This window comes from Aspergillus pseudonomiae, assembly GCF_009193645.1.
Source record: "Aspergillus pseudonomiae strain CBS 119388 unplaced genomic scaffold BDV37scaffold_24, whole genome shotgun sequence".
In the NCBI taxonomy this organism is placed as follows: domain Eukaryota; kingdom Fungi; phylum Ascomycota; class Eurotiomycetes; order Eurotiales; family Aspergillaceae; genus Aspergillus; species Aspergillus pseudonomiae.
In genome coordinates this window covers 153,824-178,367 of record NW_022476016.1, presented here as the reverse complement: position 1 = coordinate 178,367, position 24,544 = coordinate 153,824, and the positions used below count along the sequence as shown (strand labels likewise).

At 47.8% G+C, this 24,544-nt stretch overlaps 3 protein-coding genes across 3 annotated transcripts; 2 read left to right on the top strand and 1 right to left on the bottom strand.

Annotated features, from left to right (window-relative positions):
• The first annotated feature begins 2,826 nt into the window (after positions 1–2,826).
• On the top strand, positions 2,827–6,627 carry BDV37DRAFT_95263 (transcription factor domain-containing protein). Its single transcript, XM_032091486.1, has 3 exons — positions 2,827–3,270; positions 3,374–3,574; positions 3,632–6,627. The coding sequence occupies exons 1-3, from the start codon at positions 3,141–3,143 to the stop codon at positions 6,451–6,453; spliced, it is 3,153 nt and encodes a 1,050-aa protein (XP_031942613.1). The 5' UTR covers positions 2,827–3,140; the 3' UTR covers positions 6,454–6,627.
• A 3,326-nt stretch (positions 6,628–9,953) lies between these two features.
• BDV37DRAFT_245468 (uncharacterized protein) lies at positions 9,954–11,612 on the top strand. Its single transcript, XM_032081653.1, has 3 exons — positions 9,954–10,271; positions 10,329–10,364; positions 10,428–11,612. The coding sequence occupies exon 3, from the start codon at positions 10,698–10,700 to the stop codon at positions 11,340–11,342; it is 645 nt and encodes a 214-aa protein (XP_031942612.1). The 5' UTR covers positions 9,954–10,271; positions 10,329–10,364; positions 10,428–10,697; the 3' UTR covers positions 11,343–11,612.
• Positions 11,613–12,634: 1,022 nt separating this feature from the next.
• BDV37DRAFT_245465 (vWFA and PH domain-containing RING finger protein) lies at positions 12,635–17,575 on the bottom strand. The gene is made up of 6 exons (XM_032081652.1): positions 16,967–17,575; positions 16,054–16,542; positions 15,314–15,998; positions 15,036–15,259; positions 14,277–14,979; positions 12,635–14,223 (listed from the first exon to the last, which is right to left on the bottom strand). Exons 1-6 carry the CDS (start codon positions 17,070–17,072, stop codon positions 13,050–13,052), a joined length of 3,381 nt encoding a protein of 1,126 aa, XP_031942611.1. The 5' UTR covers positions 17,073–17,575; the 3' UTR covers positions 12,635–13,049.
• Positions 17,576–24,544: the final 6,969 nt, after the last annotated feature.

The window sequence follows — 24,544 nt, the reverse complement described above, 5'->3', positions numbered from 1 at the left end:
CGATGTTGCGTCCAGGATCGCTCTCCTAGGCTGAAAGAGAAAATCCCTTGTGATAGGGCAGTTACTCACCAAACGACAAAGACGACTCGGTTGTTTCGGGCAGGCTGTTGGCCAGAAATATAAACCATAGGCCAACCCTCATTAACTTGCGACATGATCTATCATACTAGTACCAAGAGTACTGTCGATTACTTGGGATATTTTCTGTCTTAATTTATCTCTTTTTGTTCCTTTGTTGGTGTTGGTTTGCGCCTCCTAGGGCGGCTGAGTACTCTCCAGGTACAGACGGAGTTTAGAGGGGCTTTAGGGCAACCGAGATCTTATGATGAATGGACAAAGGTATGTACGTAAGTATATGTGCTTGCTTAAGTATAGAACCACTAACATTGCATTGCGCTCTGTTTGAACTTGAAAATAAGACGGAGGTGGCTAGCAATCGCTAATGCATCTGTGACAATTGTGATTGCGAAGACCCATGGTTACTGTAGCAGCGAGAGCACTACTAGTATCACTTTAGCTGTCATCTGACCAATAATGAAGTGAAGAAGTCAAGTCAAAAAGTACCTACTCGGCTCCAGGTCCAATTCTGATTATCACTAACTCTTCCTACTTGAAAGTCTCAATCTGTCCTCCCCTTAATGGGATCAAGTATTTTTCAACTCCCCAGGTCTTTCGCACACTTCCAGAAGACTCTATGTATGCACTCTATGTTAGTAGGTCGTAAATTTCGTTGGTGATGTACATCGAATGAATATGGATTTCTACAGCAACACCCGTGACAGAGTCCTGTATTAACTGCGCAGAGAATCCAACCAATACATGCCTATGAAAAAGTTGGAACAGTCTAGGACATATGCTATAGCTAGTAATCAGCTTTAGCATACCTTGCGTCTACTATGTGCATTACTTGAACCTCGATCGAGGGTGATAGTAAGTTCTAAAGTAGGTCCAAAATTCTTGTCGATCTCTTTGAATCAAAATCCGGTTCTTTAGTCTTTTAGCCAAAGAGTGCTATCTCATGGGGTCTACATGTGAGTGCTCCGGGCGTTCTTGGTCGAAATAGCAGAGAGGGGTGATAGAAGGGAAAGACTAGCTACCTAAGTGAAGGCGGGGAAGTTCAGTCAGTGTGCTTGTCGAGTAGTTTGTTCGTCACAAAATTGCTGCACTATCTGGCACCGTGTTGAATCTCCTCCCTATTCTACTTGGGCACGGCTTGACCGGTCCCGGTGACAAGCGCTGTCTCCATGACATACATTGGAGTTTCGCCATGTGAATTTCAACGGATACTCTTGACAAAGAGAAGGTCAGCAAGATCCGATGGACTCTAGATCACAAAAAGCAAGAAGAAAAGAAACAGGGAACTATAATTAGGGTACGGCTAACTTGTGGTTGTTGCTGTCGTCGTGCGATGAGTTAAAGCGCCGGGCAAGCGAGTGACGGGCTCCGAGATGATGGGAGCTGGTAGGAACACTCTTAGCTCGCCCAATGGCATCGGGTGGAAGATAGTATCTTTGTTAGTTACTTCGAGTAGATCCACGATAGAAAAGACGTGGAATGAGTATAATCTTCCACCAATGCAGGTTGGATGTACAAAATTAACATCAGATCAACCATATTTGGGAATTACTATCCATGCCGAATGCATATCAGGCGCCAATTTTAGGGACGTGTGGCTTCTATTTTGGGTGATATAGTAGCAGTTAGGCTAATGTACTCCGTACATTAGAGTGTGATACCCCGCTGGATTCAGGCGCTAATTAGGGAAACCTGGGAGTTATTAATAGGGAAAAGCCGGGGTAGAGATACAAAAAAGGGCTGGATACAGTTAATTTACTAAATTTAACTCTCCTAGCCCAATCGTTGTGGGCAAAATTTGCGATAAACTTTGACGCTGTTTTCCGGTTCTATATTGGATCCTCGGCGGTTAAGCGTTGCTAATTAAGGGAGCTCCTAATGCAGTCCGTGATCACATCCCGCCGTCTGTGCTGCGTCTCCACCACTGCACGGGCCGAGCCCCACGGTTGGTGGTGGCATTCCAGACCTGCTGCAGCAGTTGGTCTTATCCAGAGCCTGAGACCAAATCAATTTTCAACATCCGAAGCTTGGCATCGTCTCATCTGGCGCCCACGAACGATTTACATCCAATGATTTCCTTCCAGGATGGTCCCAACAGCCATTGTCAATTCTTATTGGAGCATGCGATGTCACTACGCCAGGGAGGAATCGCTGTCTTCTTTTCACATTGCTGCTCAACGTCGTAGGCTCTTAGCGCTGAGTTGAAAGTGGGAGACGCTGAGTGTTGACCCGGACGGCTGTTCATCGAACGTTCGGCGACAAAGATATGGCTCTGGATGAATGTTTTCCTGAGCGGCGCAGTGCCTTTGCAGCACGATCCAGTCGGGCAGTGTGGATTGAGATGAAAGGCAACAGTTGTTTTTCTGGATGACATAGGGCTACTGGGGGTCACGATGTACTCGATGGACAAGATGGCAGGAGAAACACCAATCAGCATTCAACCCCACCAGACTCAAGTTCGCGCCAGGGAGGAACCGGTAGACCCTGACAGAAACCTTGTGCTATGCGCCCACAGGTCACCCCTGTAACTATCAGACCTGCGCGTCTATTTGCATGGCGAGTCGTCAGTCTGGCTCATTGTCATCTGGCACCCCATTCACTATGGAAGGTCCCAATTTAGATCTTGCGCTCCTATACAAGATCATCGCGTCAATTGTGATTTGCTCATTGGCATCAGTCCCACTTAATCTTTGCATATCATACTCCTTGAAACAATATCCCCTGTCAGTATTCAACCGCTTGGGTCAAGCAAAAAATAGAAACACCTAAGGCATGGTGGCTCTGTACAGGTGAACCATATACTACTCCATAGAGCAGATATGAAGATGGACTATCTTCATAAAAGCCTGCTCGACGCCTCTCCAATTTTGATATTCATCCTCTGTGACAGTGCCTGTTCAAGTGAACGGTAGAGGATACGCTTTCCACTTTGATATTAAGCTCTGTCGTCTGCAACTGCTTTTCTACGTCACCATTGTGCTTTGCTTCAAACCTTCTTGTCATCGACTAGCCGTCAACTCGTCCTTCAGTTGTCCCAGTTTAGTCGAGACTGTCAATACAAAGACATGTCAAGCGCAAGGGCTTCGGCCTCTGGCCCATCCACTAGGGAGGACAGTTCTTCTGACGCGTCTGATTCCGAATCGCCTGTTGAAGAAACGACCCGTAGAACCAAGTCGTACCAGAGATCACGCTCAGGTATATATTTGTTCCTATGCACAAGGGAAAGGCATCGGTTGCGGTGATGCACTTCCTTACTTACTCTACTCATCAAGCCGTTTCTGACCATGTGATGGTGCAGGCTGTTTTACGTGTCGGGCCAGGAGAAAGAAGTGTGACGAGACACGCCCGATTTGCAGATCGTGTAAAAAGCTTGGACTCAAATGCGACTATAAACCCCCGAGGTGGTGGCCCAACACCGAGAACCGGCGAAAGCAGAGGGACAGACTCAAAGAGAGGGTCCGTCAATCGAAGGTTATGGAGAAGGAAGGAACTATAAAGGGTGAGTTAAAGCAAGTGAGTAACATTTGACATCACCTAATTTCCCGTCTCCGTCCAGAATATGAGGACCGAATTCGTGCACTCGTGGAGAAGCCATCCATAGGAAATGATGATGGCTTCAGCATTTCGATGTTTGGTGAACAGCCTAATCTTTTTGCAGCGCCTGGTTCAGCTCCCATGGTCCCATTCGATATGAGCGTTCAAACCAATACCCAGGCTTTCATCAACAATGTGCCGTTCAATCAAGGACTTCCTTTTCCTGCATACAATAACTACGGTGGTGTGCCGAACCCACAGATGCTTCAGCCCACGGCCCAGCTTCCGCAGATGACCAGTCCACAGCTTCCTCTTCCACAGCTTCAGCTACCATTCCAAGCTCCGAATATGCAAGTTCAAGCACCAAATGATCAGGCCCAAACAGCGACTGCGCAGTTCCATGTTTCTGAAGAGCAGTTGCAGCCGCCAAATACACAGCTTCAGTCATCAGCAGACCAGGTTCAACCAGCTACTACCCAGCTCCAGGCACCAACCGATCAGACCCAGTCAGCCACTGCGTTTCAATTGTCAACCGGACAAGCCCAGCCGGCTGTCGCACAGTTTCAGGCTCCTACACAGCAGTTCCAGTCACCAGCTCCGCAGCTTCAAACGCCAACTGATCATGACCACTCAGCGGCAACGCAGTTTCCAGCCCCAACTGACCAGTCGGCTACTGAATATCAATTGCCAGCCGAACAGATCCCGTCATCGGCCGCACAGTTTCAGGCCCATGGAGAACATTTCCAGTCTTCTACTCCGCAGCTTCATCTACCCGATGGACAATTCCAGTCGTCTACTGTAGAGTTTCAACCACCCGTTGATCAGGCTCAATCGTCAACCACACGGTTCCAAGTCCCAGTTCCCCCAGAGCAATTCCAGCCCTCTACTCCGCAACTTCAATCTCCAGTTGAGCAGCTTCAGTCCACTTCGCAGACCCATCCACCTGCGGAACAATTTCAACCATCCGCTGTGCATCCCCAACCAACAACGAACCAGATTCACTCAGGGAATGCGCAGTTCCAGCCACCGGTGGAACAATTTCAATCAACTGCGCAAACTCAGCCATCGACTGGGCGATTCCCGCCAGGAAATACTCACTTTCAACCGCCAGCCGAGCAGCTTCAGATACCGAATACTCCATTCCTACCATCGGCACAGTTTCAGTCACCAAATCCGCAGTTCCAGCCAACAGTTGCACCATTTCAAGCGACAGGCTCTCAGTTCCAGCCACTGCCTGCACAATTTCAGGTCCCAGGATTTCAGTTTCCCCCGCCAAACATGCAACTTCAAACACCTGCTTCAAACCCAAACATGCCCAACAATAACTGGCTCCAGAATAACGCAAACTATGCTCAATCGTATAACCCTGCCGGTCCGTATCCGACCTACAACGCCATGGGTGCCCCAGGCCCTATGTATCAGAACGTACCGTTGTCGTCAAGCCTGCGAAGTTTGATATCTGTAGAAGACCGTGACCGACCACTTCTGGACCATTTTGTCGACAATGTTCTGCGGTTAATCTTCCCTGTTATCGGGGTGCATCAGGGAGGTGCTTCCTATATCGATGAGATATTGAAAATAATGCAAGGCAATCGCTCTTACCTTCATTGCTGCCTCAGTGCAGGCGCAATCCACCTGAAGACCAGCATGGGAATGGAGGATCAGATGGACCATGACATTATGCAGCACCGTTATGCAGCGATCTCGCAGCTTAGTCGTGTCTTGAGCCGTGGCAGCGGCCACATGCAGATCTTGGATGCAACACTTGCAATGATCCTGTACCACTGCTCCGTGGGAACGACAGATGATTACTTGCCAGATGTCTCGTGGACCACCCATTTCCAAGCAGTGACAAGCATAGTTAAGAAGCTCAACTGTGCGCCGAGTCAATTCAACATATCTCTTATAACATGGATAGACATTATGGGCGCTACCATGCAGGGGAAAACACCGGAGTTTTCCCATACACACCGCACTAAGCATTTGAGCGCTACTCAGTCTGGCCTCCAACAGCTGATGGGATGCGACGACCGTGTCATGTACCTTATCTCGGAGATTGTGTGTCTGGAAGCCCTGAAGATAGAGACCAACATGGATGAGTTGACTATCTACAGCCATGTCTCTGCGCTGACCGCTCAGATTGATTTCACTGAGCCAACCGATCGGAGTCTTCAACCACCCTATGATGCCAGTGGCGCCGTCAGGCAAGATATGTTGACCAAAATCATAACCACCCTGTACCGCATCGCGGCCCGCATCTATCTATTCAGCCTGACGCCCGGATTTGATTTCAATGAGCCTTCTGTTGTCAGTCAAGTTGCGCGTGTGGCAGAGATTCTGCAATATATGCCATCAGGGCCCAAAGGATTTGACCGCTGCCTTGTGTGGCCGTTGTTTATTGTCGGAGTACATTCAGTGCACACCAGTGTGTTCCGGAAAACATTGGCTGAAAGGGTCGCGGCTTTGGGTTATATGAGCGAGTTTGGAAGCTTCGGTCGGATGTATCGTGTGCTGAAAGAGATTTGGAAAGAGACAAAGCCGAAACCAAAGGGCAAGGCAATTGCAAAGGGGAAAGGGAAAGCGAATGCGAATGCGAAAGGGAAAGGGAAAGCGAATGCAAATACAAATGCGAAGGGGAAAGGGAAAGCGAATGCCAAATCCAAGAGGCCGGTCTCTGACTCGGATGACTCAGATACCTCTGATGAGTCTGACTTGGAGTCGGACGAGGAAACTCCAGCACTTGCTAGTAGCTCTACAGCTGCTGGAAAGGACAAGCCCGGCGAGGACAAGCCTCATTGGCGGGAAATCATGCGACGCAATAAATGGAATTACCTACTGATGTAGAGGCATAACGCGGCCTCATGGATAGCAGACGATGAGAAAACGACATGGTTCACCCTGCGAAGGGACATCAGGTAAACGATATGCAGCCTGGTTGCTCGACTTACCCACAGGAGGAACAGCAGCGCTATTTGACTTGTTCGGCTTTTGTCATTGTTGCTCCCCTTCCTCAGCCACAGGATTGTTGACGCAGACACGACACTTCTGAGACGTCTATTTTTATGCTTGATGTGCGTTCACTATTAACTGTCAGCCACTCATTCAGCGTGCAGTTGGTTTTAATTTCTTGATTATTATCTATCTTCGTTTTTAATTCGCTCTTTATACCCAACCCCGTTCTTCGCTCCTTTATGTTCCTCCAGCGGTCGTTTGGTCCAGTTGTTAGCCTGGCATTTGCCTGTGCACGTTTGTATACTCTTCTTCCACTCCTTCGGGTCAACTCCCATGTCTATTTTTATTTTACTTTTTATTTTACTTCTTTCTTTTCTAGCCTTCTCACATTCTTCTATTGCTCGTCCCTTCCTATTCGTTCATTATAGTGATCTTCGATAGTTGATTTGATTTTATGATTTACATGCTGCGTTAGTTTCGTTGAATGCAATTTTGCCGTATCTTTTATAAGATCAGCCTGTAGAGCCGTGCCCTTACTTTATGACCCAAGAAACAAAGTCCAAGCCCCTTGAGCCAGCGTAGATAGTGATGAGCGCGAGGAAGGTAGAAAAGACGGTCAACCACGAATGGGATTGCCAAGTCTCGAAGTATCCATCAGAGTGGCACAGACCTTATTTCAAGCTGGCCAACTCACCAAATCTACTTCTCTAACTGAAGCCAATAATACTCCATATTCGTCGTAGAGGGTTTCCCACGGGCTCATTCTCGAGCGCTTAATATACTGCTGTGAAATCGTGAGCATTGTCGTTATTGGCCGGAGGGGTATTCCTTCCAGTTTGACTGACTCTTGCTCTGGTCTGTGATCCTAATAAATTGGCTATTTTCGGGGGGTGGAGAATGATATTGTTGAGAGCTTTGTCCTCTACTGTTGTTGCGTATGGTTAGGTCGACTTGTATGAACTGTGTTGAGATAGCGGGATCGGGGAAGGATTGACTACAAACAGGTGCTTTAGAGCCCTGTCGATTGATTGTTAGGTGCTGGTGCATAGCGTTCCAGTTTATTTTTGGTCTATCAAAGTAGGGCATGGCTTCGGTGTACGATAAACCTAGTATGCATGTCGCGGGATTCATCCAATTGACAAGGTTACTGAGGTACAGTGCCAGAGAACACCCGCGATTAACGAACCCCCCTAACCTATGTACAATGAAGACTGCAAGCGCCGACGTGACAAAGGTTGTTCATCTCAGATCTTTATTTAGAACTCATGATGGAGCAGGTTGTGATGGAGATGAAGAGAGCATGATCGTATTGTACTATACGGTATTGTACGGTATGGGGGAACCTCACGTCGGAAGGTGTGATTGGTCCGGAGAGGGGCCGGGCAGGCCGTTGGTATAGTGGAAGCGCTGAAGACAGGGGGAAAAGAAGGAGGTGATACTATAATTATCATAGATTGTATGCTAGTGTAAGAGTAGGAAGGGGAAACCATGAAGTCAGCTGCGTCAAAGGTGGATGTTGTGCGTCAGAGGAGAGACCTTGGAGATAGAGACGGGAGCATCCATTGAGTAGGGTTAGTATCCATCCTTGTGGACTATATGTACAACACATACTTGATCAGACCAATAAGAATGTATGAAACCTCGACATACAAATCTCACTAATGCATGGTAAGTTTGATAAGACTGAAATGCTGCATTTCGTTTGGTTGGAACGATATAACGGGGATGCTTGGGCCTCTCTTTATCTTCCGCTTGAGTGAACCCCGACAGCGGAGATCAGCGCGACTCGACTTTAGCATCGTCTTGAAGAAGGGGCTTCGCATGTGGTAGGTGCAAATCCAAACAATCTAGCCTAGGGGCTTTTCAGCATACTTGGACCAGCGTGACGCCGTTATATTCGCAAACCATGGGTGCAAATCGTTGCTAGTAATGCAGGTTGGTTGCTTTGACCATGTCTAGATTAAAGGGGGGGGTTTACTGAAAATCTAAATGATGGGTATCCTTTGACCAAGTTTTTGATCCGGTTGAAGGTCTGACTTTTATTGTTCTCGTACGTATGGAGATAGTTATCTTGGTCAATATCCATAGAAACTTGAGGTGAAGTTGATGTTCCAAAAATAGACCCCGGATCTGCAAGCGCGGGTGGTGTTATTCTTAGACTTAGACTCGGGGACCCTGTCACCAGTGCGCTTCCACTTCCCACGGGATTGGTCGGCGTGTTTCTATAAACAGACAACTGTTTCTTGTTCAAGATGTGATGTGGAACTTTCTATAGTCATTGGTAGAGGGGTTTGATCATCAAGAACCACGCACACTGCAGTCGTTGCCAAGAAAGCGGAGGGGTGAGGGGCTCTCTGTTTATAGAGATCTCAGGATTGACTACCAAGCACGATTACTACGCAAGCCACTGTAGACTATAGGCGTCGCGTCGGCTCCCTGGAATTTGTTCAAGATTCATGTGGCCGCTGGTCTAAGAAAATTATGGAAGGAACTAATGTGAACAGGAAGTAGCGGGCGGTATATCAGATCCCACTGCTGTAGTGAACCCAGAAGCAGCCAAGAGAGTCGTTGCTGCATAATCACAACACACGGTTTCAGATTCTTTTCATATATGCAGCGTACAGCCGGCAGCTTGGTGTTGTTTCAAACAAATGATGAAAAGGAATACATTCCTCTAGCAACAGGCGCCTACACAGGCAATGGATGGCTTGGCACCGTCAGCGCTAAGGCCCTACCTACATGGAAGACAAGGCATTTTGCCACCAGTGTAGAGCACACTATTGTATCATCCTCGGCTCAGTCTATTCTAATAAGTTGCCCAGTGTAGATACATTTTTTGCTAGCTGTCGGCAAACTGCCCCCTCGGCGACTTCAAACCCTTAGCCAGCAGTATCTTCTAACACTGTAAGCCAAAGTAGAGTGCAATCATTGTAGATTCCGCGTCTTGATCAACTGTTAACAATCCCGGTGTACCCCCGCACAGCGCTTGTTTTGATATCGATACATGAAGAACATTGTAGATGAAACTGTTCCGACTCATTCTTCGCGGCCCGATTGGACATCACGAACTCGACTTGGTTTGTGATATTGACCCTGATCCAGTTCTGCAAGGTCTGGCGTCTATAGATTGCCGGTGGGTTCTTCGGACTGCACGACGCATCCACGATGCTTACCCCGTGTTTTAAAATTGCCATGTTGACGGAGTTCCGCTGTTGGTTACAGAACCGCGCGCTATACTTTGACGAACCATACTTAGAGTGTAATGAAGGCAAAGCAACGATATATGCTCCTTGAATAAGGGGCAACGAGATGAGACTTGCCTCAGATGGCGCGCGACTATGGTGAAGATTCTCTCGCATATCTCGATACATTAGTACTTCTGGGTAAGGGTCAGGATGGGGAAGAAAAAGACATATATATTCTGAAGAGACCCGACTGTCTCTTATTTCCCATCAGTAATTGTCTTGTATCTCCTTCCTCTTGCTTGTTTTTGTGGTGATAAAAAAAAACAGACATCAGCTGGGCTGAGACGTTATCCATTCGTTGCCCGTATTGAAGATCTTCGCGGGAACCAGAGACACTCACTCTCCCAATCCTACAAACTCACAAAGCACACGGGCTGTGCAATACCCTGGACATAATCAAGCGACTATAGTGGTCAATAATTCCCTGCCATTTCTCATTCTCTGTCATTCTGCATCGCGACTGTTGTAAGTGGATCGCATTGTTGCTATTTTGGAGTGCACTAACTCATTGGGATTGGATAGTACCGCTACGTATCGATACGGTTCGGTACCACAGATGTATGTTGTATCTTACGCACTCTATCCAGCATTTGGAAAAAGGGTTCTGACAGACTATCATAGAGTCAATCGTACACAACGCCACTTCTTGCTTACCAACACAGACTCTGGCAGTCCCCTTGCTACTGGCTAGATAAGGGCTGTATATCATCCTTCGAAGACCCTCTCTACTTCTTTCCTCCACACTTCGACATACAGATCCTCCTATACTCCGGTCCTTTCAGGCTCCTATCTTGATCGGCCTGACTATCTTTCACATCTTTTTTCCTGTTTGACTTCATCGCGCCTCCTCTTCTACCATTCTCATATCCAATATACTCTGCACGCAAAGCCATGGCCCCAGAAAAGCCGGCCCTTCATCCACTGAAGACCCCCAAGAACATGACATTCCCTTCAGAACTTCGTGAACGCACCTACACATGCCTCGACGCAGATAGACCGGACAAGGAAGTGAAGAAAGAGGACGAGGATGCCGAGATCACCATAACTCCTCCACCGGCATATACAGAATTCCTCAATACCTTCAGTCCTATCTTCTCAAGCCCTACGCATTCCCGTGCAAACTTTGCCAAGTACATGCACGATAAACCTCGTCCTTCTCCAACATCAGCTCCCTCAAGCACTACCAGTACGTCTTTCGCCAACAGCTGCCCACAAAAGGACATTTCTGTGGCTACTGTGCCACCGTACGCAGCAGCACTCTCTTCCAAGAGTCCAGATCAGCTCCGTCACTTGCGTCTACCTCCTCCATATGCCCACTCACCCATGGCCGACTCTCCCAGAAGTGCACATACCCTTCGATCGCCCTTCACGCCGTCAGACTACAGGATGCGTCCCTTTGATTCCCCCATCAGTGAACATGGGCCCACTATTAGCATCCGCCATGTGGTTACAACCACCATCACACTCAAGCGGGCTCCCCAGCTTGACCCTCCTCCGCGGGGGAAGAGAAGGAACGTTGCTCGTCGCAACACCTGATCTACTTTTCTCAGAATAGACTCTGGGCTCTATACATCCACTCGATTACGTTGAACATTTCTTATGGTTATGGCCGTTCTTAGCATCTCAATTGGTTTCGCATCGCATATTTTGCACTCGTCTTTACTTACATGTATCGCTTAACCTTTTCCTTTGTTACGTGGGCCTGGTTGCTTTCGGGAATTGCATTTCTCCTAGTCTGGGCTGGAGCCCACTGGTTAGACCTAACGGAGTTTGGTGCGCATGTACTGTACAATGGGATCTAAACATAGTACCTTACTTTTTGAGCGGAAACCGGACAATATAGTTTCGTGAAGTTAAATTCCTCTTTGTCTCTTTGTATGTAAAGGAGGCAACTCTTCCCACCCTCAGTTAGCTCAAAGCGCGAACTTTCTCCTGTCGGTACATCAGTAAAACCACCGAAGGATTCAGCCTTAGTACGTACAAAATCCCCTCGATAGTTCAGAGAAGAACAAGTCGCCCAGTTACTGTAAGATCCTGGAGGATTCCACGTGGAACTCCGCCCCAACCGCCGCAGCCAATCCCATGGTAGTATTGAACCAACAGGAACCAACTGGCGGTAAAAACTGGAACATGATTGAGGGAATTGAGGGGGGAAAGTCCCAAATAAACCTCATGTCGTGCGCTGGAATCGCAGTGACGCTTATTGCTTTGGTTCATCTAAATTCTGTCGGGTCGTTTTTTCATTCCTTTTTCGGGAAAAGACGGGGGATTGTGGATTGGGGCAAGTTTTCCGGGTTGTACTTACTTCCAATGATGACTGTGGATAAGAGCTCTGGATGGCTTCGTTGTTGCCGATAGTGCGACTACCATATTAGTTATACTGTCGCCCAGGTAAGGCATTAGAGTGGATTGTGACTAGTTATGGCACTGTGGCTAGCTAACCCTAAGCCGGCACAGGGGCATGGATTGAACCTTGCATCATGTCTATTGCTACGGGTCACGTTATGCAAATCATTAATCAATCCCTGGTGCATTGGAACCCGCGCTTGGACCATTCCCAATGCTTCGGCTACTAGCAAGCAACAGGTAGAATGGTTGATATACAATCACTCAAGGCTCTCACGGGCAGTGAGCCGTGGCAGTCGAGGTACATTCATGCGACAGGCCCCAATCTATTTACCTTCCCGTTGGTTTACAAAAGGACAAAGGGTCTTCTTCTCGAGCTGACACCAACTAAACCTGTGTCATACTCGGTCTGGCCTTTCATGGGCAGATGTAGCCTACATACTTATATACTCAGGCATTATTCGCGCAACCATCTCTCATGTCCGAATTCGAGGTTATATTAATCGTGGCATATCACAGGGAGCATAACAGTGGGATACATGATAAAAGGTTGGAACGGGCTTCAACAACTCACAACCCCGGGCTGCCCGGAAAAGACAAAATAAGCAAGAAAGGCGTTAATCATCCAGACTCAACCCGTTCGCCTGCCACCATCCAATATTAAGAATATAAGCTGATATATACACAGGTACAACCAGTAAGAACAGATCAAAATATTACAAAATAACCAAACCCGTGGTATCATGCTGCACAGTCATGGTGAACAAAGTGGTATCATAAACAATCAAAAGGGAAAAAAGGGGATATTAGTAGCCACTCAAGGGGTGATTAAGGGGAAATAGAAAACATATGCGACGAAATAAGAAAAGTTTATAAGCGAGAGTCATGTCAGAGCGTTCATTCTTCAGTCAATGCGTCATCGCCGGTCTCACGCCACTCCTTAGACCGTTCGGTCAGTCGTCGAACTCCAGCCACCCGCTGGGCCCAGTGTGCCTCAGAGGGCGATCGGAAGGTGTACGCCCGCTGCGACGAAATCACGCCAATACCCTGCAGTACAGCCTTGCGGGAGTCCCGGCCAAACACTGCAGGATGATTGATCCACTCGAGCGCTGCTTGTAGGTCACCATCCAGCGCCTGCATGGTCTGCGCATCAACCGCGGCTCCTGGTGTGACCGTGGCTGAGTCTGAGACAGCCGAGGAGTGGCCATCGCCGAAAGTAGAAGATCTTGGAGAAGTGGATGTAGGCGTTTCACCTCTGCTGCCAGAGTCGCTGATGCTTGATGGTTTAACAGCACCAGGTGGGAGCGGGGGCAGGCTTCCTTTACCAAGACCCTTAAGGATACTGCGGGTCTCAACCAATAAGTGTTGCGCACGATCATGATGTCCGCGTGACACCAAAGTCAATGCTCTAGTTAGCATATCGGACGTGAGTAGTTCCATGCGCCGCTGAACTATTGAAGGATGCGGAGGGATAGGGGGCGTCGTCGGTCGACTGGAATGTCGAGTCCTGGGGTTTGGTGGAAGCATAGTGATCGCCAAAAGTGACGGTCGCGGCGAATGCGTCAAATGGCCATCACGGAGAAGATCTCCAAAAGTGATATCCGCTTGGATCAATGGGACTTCCTCCACGCTAAGCACTCGCTGCTCATCTCCATCCGACCCGCCACCGAGGGCTTCCAGTCCGGAGACCAGACTCTCCCAGGGATCTTGCGGCATGTTCTCCTGAGAACTGTTGTCGGGCTGGATAACAAGCTGAACCAAGATGTCCCTTTTATCTCCGAATCTGAGATCACCGAGAGCGGCCTCCGCGTCGCGGCCGGTGGCCCTCTTGGTGGTGTGAAGGGCCCCACTGATTTTCACGAACTTCGCCGGAGAACCTTCCGGGAGACGAAGCTTCAGCTTGACATTCTGATGAGAAGTTGTCTGCAGAGCTCCGAGACACCCTGCGACACATTCACGGAGCATCATCCAGTCCTTGACATAGAGGTATGAGCCTTTTGTCCGAGTTGAAAGCTCAATCATCGTGTCCGGCTTATGGGTCAGTCCCAGGCCGAATGAGTGAATGCTAACCCTGCAAGACAGTTAGTTCCATGATCTTGGTATCAAAAATTAAAGGAAACGCACTTAGCAGCTTCTGCCCGGGACACAACAAAATCCACGCTATCTGGGTCAGAGGTAGACGAGTCACTGATCAAGAGGATAGTGGATATGGGATTGGACAGCTTCCGTTGCATCAAGAGGTCCATGGCCACATTCGCCCCTTCAACCACATCTGCACGAAGACTCTTCTGGCCGACGGGGCGGATAGAGTTCAAAATCTTGCCCCATCCCCCCCAGGACTTCGTTGTCATTCCCACCAGAGGGACTCCGCCGCCACTAGAACCGAATGTCACTAATCCCATACGGTCCCGAGGTCCAAGGTTCTGCACAAGAAACTTGAGCGCGTCGCGCAGAAGCGTGATTTTCAGGCCCTGCATCGAAGATGACACGGGGATCACCACTACAATATCAAGCGGAATGTGCAGAGACGGGCTAGGTCCACTTTCCACGGCCACATTCGTGTAGTCAGTGATGGCAGTATTGATCGACCGAGCCGCACCATATGAGGAGTTCAGCGATGCCTGCCGTTTGATCTGGCTGTTTCGATAGTCTTCCTCCTCGGTTCCCGAGTTCTCTAGGTCATAGTCGGCACTGCGAGACAAGGAATCGAACTGGTGGAGATCGAGCAGAGCACGACGCCAGATTTCCAACTGGTTCCGGTTCTGGAATCTAAGGTAAAAGCATGGAAGTTCGCTGACGGATAAACTCAGAGTTAGAACGGGCTCATCTGTATATATCGTTAGTACGCGCTCATTGCCCACTGGTATCAAGATCTTGGTTTACCTGTATCCGCATCGACATGCTTGAGATGCTTCTTGATCAAAATCGAGCCCTTAAGCGTACACCGTGTGTGTCGCGGTTTGTCATCATATTGGCGGCGGTGATCGTTGGCCTTCTTTTCTTTGATGCAGATAAGCATCTCCGCGAACAGGTAGCATTGCAAGTCCTGCCACGATTCACGGTCTTTGCCGACCCGCATCTGTCCATGCAGGCGAAGCTTTCCGAACCTAATATATAATTAGCAAGGGCCTACAAACAAAAGAAACCACAGATCAGCATACCGCTGAAACTCAAGACCATGCCAGTTGTCCACTTTCGTCCTCAGTTCCTCCGCAATCTCATCCAGGTTCTCCTGTGGTTCGTATGGAGATGGGCGGGACTCCTGGGCGGCGGGAAAACGGGTCATACTGTAAGGCTCATCCTCCGGTTGTGGTGAGCCAGTCGACGTGTGGCGCAAGTCATCGGAGTCTGCACGCCAGCCTTCAGGGACTTCGACGGTGATTAGACAGGTCAAAGGCTGTTGTTGACGGGACCGGTTGAGGGTTGGAAACTCGCTCCGAATTGTCATCGTTGGAGCCGGGATGGGATTCTTTGTGGACCCAGAGCGAGGGCTCAGTTCGGACTCCATGGCTTGGAGGTCATAATCATGCCGTCTTCCGTTGCTCGGATGCTGGTTATCATTGTAGTCACCCGATGAGCCAGCAGCGCTACCATTCCGGGAGTGATGCTGGCGGGATCCGGATGTCAGACGCTCAATCCGTTCACGCGGGTCGCCCGTATCACGGCTGTCTCTCCGGCTGTACATATCCCGGCTGTCGCGGTTGTACGGCCTACTCCCGGCGTCACTGGGCAGCCGGCCGCGACTTACGTTTGTGCTTTGATCCCACGGCGCAGTAGCCCCGGTTACACCACTTCGTTGTGTGGCGGCATCGCTGGTAACTGAGCGCACCATATTGCTAAGTTTCTCTACAAGTGAGTTAGGAACAGTTCTCCTGATGTCCTACCTAGTGTTGGGACTTACCGATGTCTAACACATTCCCCCCACGACTTGTGTCCAGCCCCAATGGGGCGTCACATGTTGGGCAATACTGTCCCTCGAACTCTTTAATAAACTCGTAGAAACAGGCTTCATGCGCTACATGTGCACAAGAGAATTGGAGAACGCGCTCCCCTCGCAGGGTATGTTCTAGCGGTTCCTCACAGACAGCGCACTCGCTACCCACAAAAGTCCTGTCTCTCCGGGACCGAGTCCGGTCAACATCCATTAGGCCTGCCATTGGCCTGCCTGATATGGAATTGGACGACGTTTGAGACGAATAATTGATTGAATTCGAATGCCAGTCAGAACCCGATTGGTCAGGGTACAATGAACCACTGGTGACCGTTGAAGGTGCGCGAGACCGGAAAGAGCCAGCGTGGTTGGACAGCCTACTGCCCGGTCGTTCTGAGCGAGTGAGTGATCGCAGAGACCGGAATGGTGAGCGGGTGGGGGACTCTGGTCGAGAAAATACTGTAGATAATGACGAATGCACCTGTCAGTGAACAGGGGGGGTATAATAATGAACGGCCAGAAAATGGAACGGAAGCGGGCAGTGAGGGTCGACTACGAAAGGGCAGTAGTGAGGTAGTATTGCATAACAGTAGCGCAAGAATCTAGGTTCTTTGTCTCTTTGGTGTCACATATAACGAGGATCACCGGGGGTGGTTAGGGTAGAAAGATAAGGAACGACCAAAATGCAGGGGAAAAGAAGAGGGAAGGACTGGTGATTTAGGAGGTGAAGGTCCAGAATGATATAATGTTATGATGATGACAGTAGGGTAAGGGAAAGTCAAACTAAAAGACAAAAGGCCCCAAACGAAAAAAAAATAATAAAAATAAATGTAATGAGGGACTAGAATCAAGCACAAGCACTAGTATGAGACACTATACTTACTCGGCGGAGACTTCTTCTTGGGACGGCCAAAGAAGCCACGCTCGGAACTTGGATCGATGCTCCCAGACTTTGCATCCGATCTGGAAGACGGTCGATGCTTCCACATGAGCTAGGAAAGAATGCTCCTGACGGGTCAGGAGGGAAAGCGATCACCTAAAAAGAAGAGAGGGGGGTGGAGGTGGAAGAAAGGACGAATTCCTATATTAGGGGGAAAAGCCCAAGTGGGGAGATTGTAGTGGGGGAGGGATTTAGGAAAAAGTCCCGAGGATGAAGGAATTGAACCAGGGGGTCGAAAATCAAAGAGAATTGTTTGATGCGCAGACACACAAAACACAAAGGCAGAAAGTCTGAGTGAGAGAAAGAAAGGAGTGGAAGTTGCAGACATCGTGATGGTGGGAATAATTTTACGACGGCGTCACGGCCGGTCTTCAGGAGGCCGTTGATAGTGGATGGGGCGGGTGAGCGATCATCGAATTACTGGTACCTCGACGGTACTTGAACGGTACCACTTCGTCTTTCATTGGTACGTTCCGTCCCCATTGATACAACCACGGGTTAGCCCATACCACCTAAGTATTATCAAGGTACATTTTTCCTGCAGGAATACCAGACAATGGTGCCAGCACCAAAAGGTCACCCAGCAAAAAAAAAAAATAAAAATAAAAATAAAAATAAAAAAGAAAAAAAGAACAGAAAAAGAAAAGAAAAGAAAATCTCTTTAAGTGGGGCATGCAGCATCTGAGCCATGGTTTGAAAGGCCACCAAAAATGCTTCCAGTGGAGCATATCCAGGGACTGGAAGTTTGAACGAAGGCCCCTGAAAAATGAGTTTTTCTCCTTCGTTTCTTTTCAATTTCTTTAGGGTAAGAAGGAGGTGAATGTCAAACAACACTTACAAAGTGAGAGGGGATGAGGTCATCTGTACAAAAAGTACCAGATGTGTACTGCTGTCAACCAAAATCTCTCCTATTTTTAACTCATATCATAAACAAGAAAAAGAAACCATATAACATCAGTACCACTAGATGGATCCAGCCTACTGGTTCTCCTTACATCGTACATCCTGTACAACCAGAGGCGACACAACTCCAGCCAGTCGGGCCTGTACAGGCCAATAATCAAATCGCCTACATTGATCTATCCAATCTATCTATCAACCCCAGACCGCCATCGGAACATTAATTCTTGGAAAAAATCCATTCAATATCTTGCTTAATTCCTTTTTTCTTTTTGCCCCCCAAAGAATTATAATTGAATCTGTTCAATGGAAGACGCCACAGTCGGACATTACACCATATGTAGAGAACTAGTCTCGCCGCACATTACCAGGAACGGAACACCAATACCACCAGTTGAAAATAACATGGAAACAATTTTAACCATAAATCCAGAGCCGCCCTGAAGTAATAGAGATCTACTCCATACCTGCCAAATGTAATTTCGTTACGGTGCCGGCGAAATTCTTAGCCTTTGTGCTGCCATAAGCAGAAAGAGCCTAGCCTAATGACGGGGATATAATACAATGGCCTTATTATTCTCCATAAATTATGACCTTCTAAGCTTCGGATGGGCCAAGCCGGGGCCGTACGGTGCAAAGACTGAACTCAGGCCCCTAATTAACCGACTGCTGATCCCCGAGCGTTTTCTGTCACTTGTTCCTCTGCTATGTTTCAATATTGGATATTCCCCGGTCCAGAGAGATAAGGCTTCGGTGATTTGGTCCCTTATTCCAGTCTCATAGTCTAAGGGTCAGGTGCATCTCTGGTACAGGAGGCGAATAAACAAGGCAGCGGTGGCGTACGTAAGCGTTGATACTGCATAAGTTGCCAACGGCTGAGAACTTCGGGATCCCCACCAGGCAAATTTTAAAATGGGTAGCCCGGGACTTAGTCAGCCATGTCCGGCAGAGCGGAGATGAAGCTGCAGTTGTTCCCATAGAACTCCGTACGGATCTATGGGACCATTCAGTATCTGCCCTGTGCTTCTCACTAAAAAAAGGAACCATCTGTACACACTATTCATTTTTCAAACGATAATGCTTTCTGATCACCATTTCTTTCTCCTGATGTTTTTTTTTCATCAATTCTACCATAGGATTTGTATCTCCTATGGACGGGAAAGCGTATCGCATGAAATCTCCCAAAAACCCAAATCTCTGTGGAGGAGCCAATAACCAAGGCGTCGGTTCTATACTGACCCCCACCCGACCCGCTCGGAATGGTGCAGCACTTTTCTTGAGTGGGTTCAGGCCTAGTAGCTCCTCACTCCAGTAGGGTAGAAAACAACTCCCCGTACTGTCTCCATGTGTACACTTGTAAAGTACTGTATCAAGCCACACATCTTCATGTGCAGCGACTCCGTAGTTCCTGCAGGAATCCGCAAACTGGATACAACTGTCAGACGGCACTGAAACCCCCAGGATCCCAAACCTAGACATTCAATTATCTCATCACCAATTTGTTAAATCGCTCTCTCCAATTAATATCCATGGTGATCGTCTACGGTATCCGACGGTTGAACTCCCCGTCCGAACCAAAGAACGTCGAAACCTTATGCTTTCGGTCGAAAGATCGGCTACCCTAAGAATTTTATGAGTACAAACATATTTCCAGTGCGCTTATGTATAGTGCAAAAAAAAGCATTAATCTAATGCAGATACACGAGAGCATGACTTTGCAAAAGAATAAACAAATCGAAGTTTCAACCATGGCTAGTGTCTGTTTCTGAGTGAGAACATATATCATACGTCGATTGTCAGAAGTCCCCTCTGCACTTTATTGTGGTCAGCTAACGGAATGCAAAACTTATTATGAACCCCCAAGGATGCACGGAACACATCCTACTGGGCCACCTGGAAACCCTGCATCCAACGTCAGAAGGAAGCATTCCGAGACGCTGACTCTGGCAAATCTTATCGAAAACCAGAAGAACATCGTAGGTGGAAAAACCACATGCAAGAGTGGAAATCAACCTGTGCTTTAATGAATTTGTTGATTCCGTGGTAAGCAATGTCAATCACTGCCAACTATATACAGGTAGTACTCCACAGAGTCCATGAGAGTGTAATTCGCTGAATTAGCCAGACGGGTACTAACTATTGATTATCAGCATGACACATTGATGGGTCAGAAATTCGGGCCATGGTTACGCGCGAGCACTGACAAAACGAGTGTCCAATTTTAGTAAATTACTGGATTGACCAAGTCATGCACAAAATTCAAACCAATAATCCTTCCATATACTTCAACTATGCGAACCGCACGGTGCAACTTCTGTCCAAAGAGGTCCGTTTGGACTCATGGGATACAATAAGGATCAGCTCAATCTCCACAGCTACACGCGACCGGCCGGGCTATGCCTCGCACTATTGCGAGGATACGTGCTTCTGGCCTCTTAAGCCTGAACATCTTAATGTCCTCTATTATAGCTTTTTGTCCGAAGTCAGTTCTAGTTCTTATAACCGAGCGGGCTAAGTCCAGTGCTCTGTGCAGATTGATCCACCACAATGAAAATCATCCACGAAATAGGCATCTCAAAAGTTCTACTAAGATTGTGACAGGCATTGCGATTTGCTGGGGGGTCGTCTGTTGGGCCAACAGTGGCATGGTTGACAGGGGATCTAGGCGACAACCCAACGGTTCTAGACGCATGAAACAATAGTGAAACTCCTAGCAACGTCATTGCCTACTACTTGCAGTAGTTCATAAATCGCAGGATCCAAGGCAATTGCCTTATTGCTCACCAATGGTGCTAGTTAACTCCTCATCGTTTAGTGAGCCGGCCGGAATGCTTGTATATCGGGGTATGTTCGGAGTATGTAGGACTTGTGTTCAGGCCACCGTGTTGAAGAGGAGAGAATATCAGATGCAATTAAAGAAATAGTATATGCAGCGGTTAAGGCCCCGAGATCATCCCACCAATAACGACTTTCCTTCTCTGCGATGCAATGCACAATATAGTACTTTTGCGACAATGCTCCCTCCTTTTGGACTATTTCACCACAGACCATCGGCCATGGGCACGTACGCGTGGTGTGAAGCTCGTATATAATCAAGTCCGCAGGGCTTGCCACTGTATATGTTATATGCAAGGTGTACGGAGTATGCACTGGTGATCTACCGTAGATAAATCGAATTTTCCGGGATTTGAATGAAGTTGACTGTTGACAGCTCACATTTTATGTCCCGTATGTTGAACATAGGGTAGATCATTGGATGATATAAGATGACCCATCTCCCTGGATAACGGCAACAGGGACTAATATCAACTTTATTTTGCTGCAAGAACATTAATTAGATAAATAGTCTCTGCGAGTGGCAATGAGTGATGTCACCGTAGCTTTATTATATGTACCTACATATTTTTCTATCAACCTCCCATACACTCCGTACCGGAGTACCACATGCATACTGCACATAGTCCCTGGAGTACCTCCATACGTACGGGGTAACATCCACCATGTAACAGGGCTGGTTTTGCATACGTACTTCCATACTCCGTAAATACAGAGTACATAGAACAACACTAGTAGCCCAGGTAGCGGACAATAGCCACGCTGACCTTTCCTTCCGGAGTCGTTTGCCGGGCATCTCTGGACTTCAAACTGGATTTAATTTCCCACCACTACTAATACTAGTAAATACTGTGCAGATTTATTCATGCAAATTGGTTCCGAAAAAGGAAAGGGCCTCACAGTCAGCCGCGAAGAACGCGGCGTCAACTGGTGATAACTTCGAATGTATGTATGTACTATAGTGCTATCAATATCATCCAAATTAAGAAGGGATATTGTTCCGAATATAAATTGTCTTCACATGGGCTTTCATCTTCAATCCCACAATACCGTTACAATGCAGTACAAATACATCAAGAGAACAATATCAAGCCGTCTGTTAATCAATTTTCAATTAACTAAGAAAACTTTATCCCACCCCCACTTGTCCCTGAGGAGTTCGTTTGACGGAGGATTTGTCTCAGTCAAAACAACGCTAGTCGCATCGGCCGACATGCTTTTTCTGGAAATTTATGGGTTCTCAACGGTGGATAATGGACGGAATATGGAAATCATCCGTGGTTCATCCCTGGTGAGTGATGAGATAGTGCCCGTTGAGATACGTGCAATTGGTCCGTTTCAGATCAGGAACCGCGCTGTTGGCGGTTACAGACTTTTCGGTTGATCGGATAACCCAAGAGAAAGGTACAGTGGGACAGCGATGTAGTGTTAGTATATGTATGTATGTACTCCGTAAGTATGGAAGTACATATGTACGTATATGTACATACAGTTGAGATGATCATGCTGTCTATCGACTCGCGCATTGAATGATGGTCCATACCTACATGTCCATATCGACATTGAGAAGTCAGACTTCACACCAGCCAAGAAATCCAAATACCTAGTGACCAGTTTGAATCACATGGGGGTTACAGAACTCGCTGTCCGACCAAGTTTTTCTCAATCACTAGTTCTGACACCATCTCCTTGCAACATTCCTAAAAAAGATACCTCACCTTATCCACAGCTCTTGCCACGTTGAGGAGCCCACCCCGACACATCTCGGCTGAACTACGGAGACCGATCCCCCCCCCTTCCAACGTTAACACACTCTACCATACCGAATGTGGGCAAGTACATACAGGCATCATCCAGTCCCAACCAACTGTGGCGGCAAGCTATTAAGTTTGTGACGCAGAATTGCCTTAGAGAAGATTTGTCACCGACTACTACCTAGTCAACCTTTCCACGAAACTGCCCAGACCAAGATCTTCATGGTTCAATGGTTCGTGCTAAAAAAAAAAAAATTTTTACTCTTAAAACCTAGGGAATTACCTCGATGTAACCTACCCTAGGCTTCCATTGAAACAGGACACTGAAAAAGTTAATTTGGGGAGAGCAAAAAGGTTGGTGGAGCTTGACAAATATGTTCTGCGGTATTTTTATGTGAAACAGGCTGGCTGAAAATACGCAATAGTTCAGTTGGTGTTGTTGATAATCCATCGAATCTCACATTTTGGACCCTAATTAGGTCCACGATCGGAGATCCGATCGTCCCGTTCATGGTTCATCGCCTTCCAGTCGGGGTTGGCATTTCTGTCCAAGCAGTTCGATAGATAATCGCTTAGTTAATATTAGGGGAGAACGACCCACATCGATCTGTGCCATATCAACGATGGCGACAGGGTACGCCGTCGTGTCGCCCATCTACAACGTCGTTCCCTCTCAAGCTTGACCATCTCAGGTCAAACCAATCGAGTTCCAATCAATTTTCTATCAATTAATTGTACAGTAGTGCTGGAGTGAGTCAACTCTACCATCTTCTGTGAACAAGCTCCTTCAATCTAGCATGATCATACCGAAGTGCAACTGGATGTTGAGAATGTGTACTAATGTTGAGTATAGGACGCATGTAAAGTTGAAATTCCAGGAATTCATATTGATCCCTGGCCTCTTGAGCAGCTTGTCTGTTGCCAAATGCATGCCGCCGAGTCCAAGGACAAGAGTACCATTTGCGACTAAGCTTGAAACAACGCAGGAAGCCAGGCCCCTTTGCGAATCAGGAATATGCAATCTGGTACAATTCTAAGGAGATCTGCTGTCGGCATTGATCCCGGTATATGTGTATGAATACGGCGAGGGCACTTCTAGGTGGAGGTGTTCCGCCTGTTCACCGATGGTAGTGTCCTGGCATAGCTTAAGTTTATACTAAGGGTCAAGACTCGTTCACGTCATCTCTCTAGGCTAGGACCCAGCGGTCGGGTTTCAAGGGCCAATACAGAGCCTCCTTGGATTCACGTACTGTCTCGTTCCTCATAGCAGTGGACAGTTTGCCGGCGTATATCATCCAGTCCCAATTTCGCAGCGTTGACTACATCGCTGTGTTGATCTCTACAGGCATCTCAGTTACGACGCATCCGCGCAAAGGGGCGAGCGAAACAAGGTTGGCACAAGCCCTGTCCTCATTTGCATGGGAACTTCAGTCCTCTGTTTGGTCTTAAAGCCATCTTGTGCAATCGTATCTTGCCAAACAGAAATGGACGTCCTCACTTGGTCAAAAGCCATCGAAGTCTGCTGATACCGGCTTCCCTGATTCCTTACGATCCAAGAATTAACTGTTTATATCATGCAGTGCTTCCATCCCACATCGTAATCGGGGATTGACCGTCCATTGATGTTGAAGGAAGATCCATGAAACTCCGAGGAGAAGTCAGGTGATTCCCAGAATGGCGTACGCCGGTCCAACACGTATGCAGGATCAGGATCGGTGGCATCCGCCGGAAGGGCCGGACCACCATCAACGGTGTATCTATGGGGAGGATGAATAATCACCTGTGGCAGAGAGGTATCTGCGGAAGGTCATCGACAAGTTTTTGAAGATAATTGAGAAAGAATCCTCCTGTTGCGTAGGGTCGTTGTATAATAATGTAAAGAGGATGTTTGCCAGGTTTGCAGGGTGTACACCGGCAGGTCCCGAATGGAAAGTCAGCTTAGATAAGCCATTGCCCAAAGCCGTTAGTCGCAGGGGAAAGTTTGTTCCCAACATCTCCGTTGTTGAAAGATAACAGAATCTCCCTGATCTTT

Excerpts from the sequence above, each read along its gene's own strand:
- BDV37DRAFT_95263 (XM_032091486.1), top strand. The coding sequence starts at position 3,141 with ATGTCAAGCGCAAGGGCTTCGGCCTCTGGCCCATCCACTAGGGAGGAC. Across the intron at positions 3,271-3,373 it reads GTACCAGAGATCACGCTCAG|GCTGTTTTACGTGTCGGGCC; the intron begins GTATATATTTGT and ends GTGATGGTGCAG. Across the intron at positions 3,575-3,631 it reads GAAGGAAGGAACTATAAAGG|AATATGAGGACCGAATTCGT; the intron begins GTGAGTTAAAGC and ends GTCTCCGTCCAG.
- BDV37DRAFT_245465 (XM_032081652.1), bottom strand. The coding sequence starts at position 17,072 with ATGTGGAAGCATCGACCGTCTTCCAGATCGGATGCAAAGTCTGGGAGC. Across the intron at positions 15,999-16,053 it reads GGGGAATGTGTTAGACATCG|AGAAACTTAGCAATATGGTG; the intron begins GTAAGTCCCAAC and ends ACTCACTTGTAG. Across the intron at positions 15,260-15,313 it reads CATGGTCTTGAGTTTCAGCG|GTTCGGAAAGCTTCGCCTGC; the intron begins GTATGCTGATCT and ends ATTATATATTAG.
- BDV37DRAFT_245468 (XM_032081653.1), top strand. The coding sequence starts at position 10,698 with ATGGCCCCAGAAAAGCCGGCCCTTCATCCACTGAAGACCCCCAAGAAC.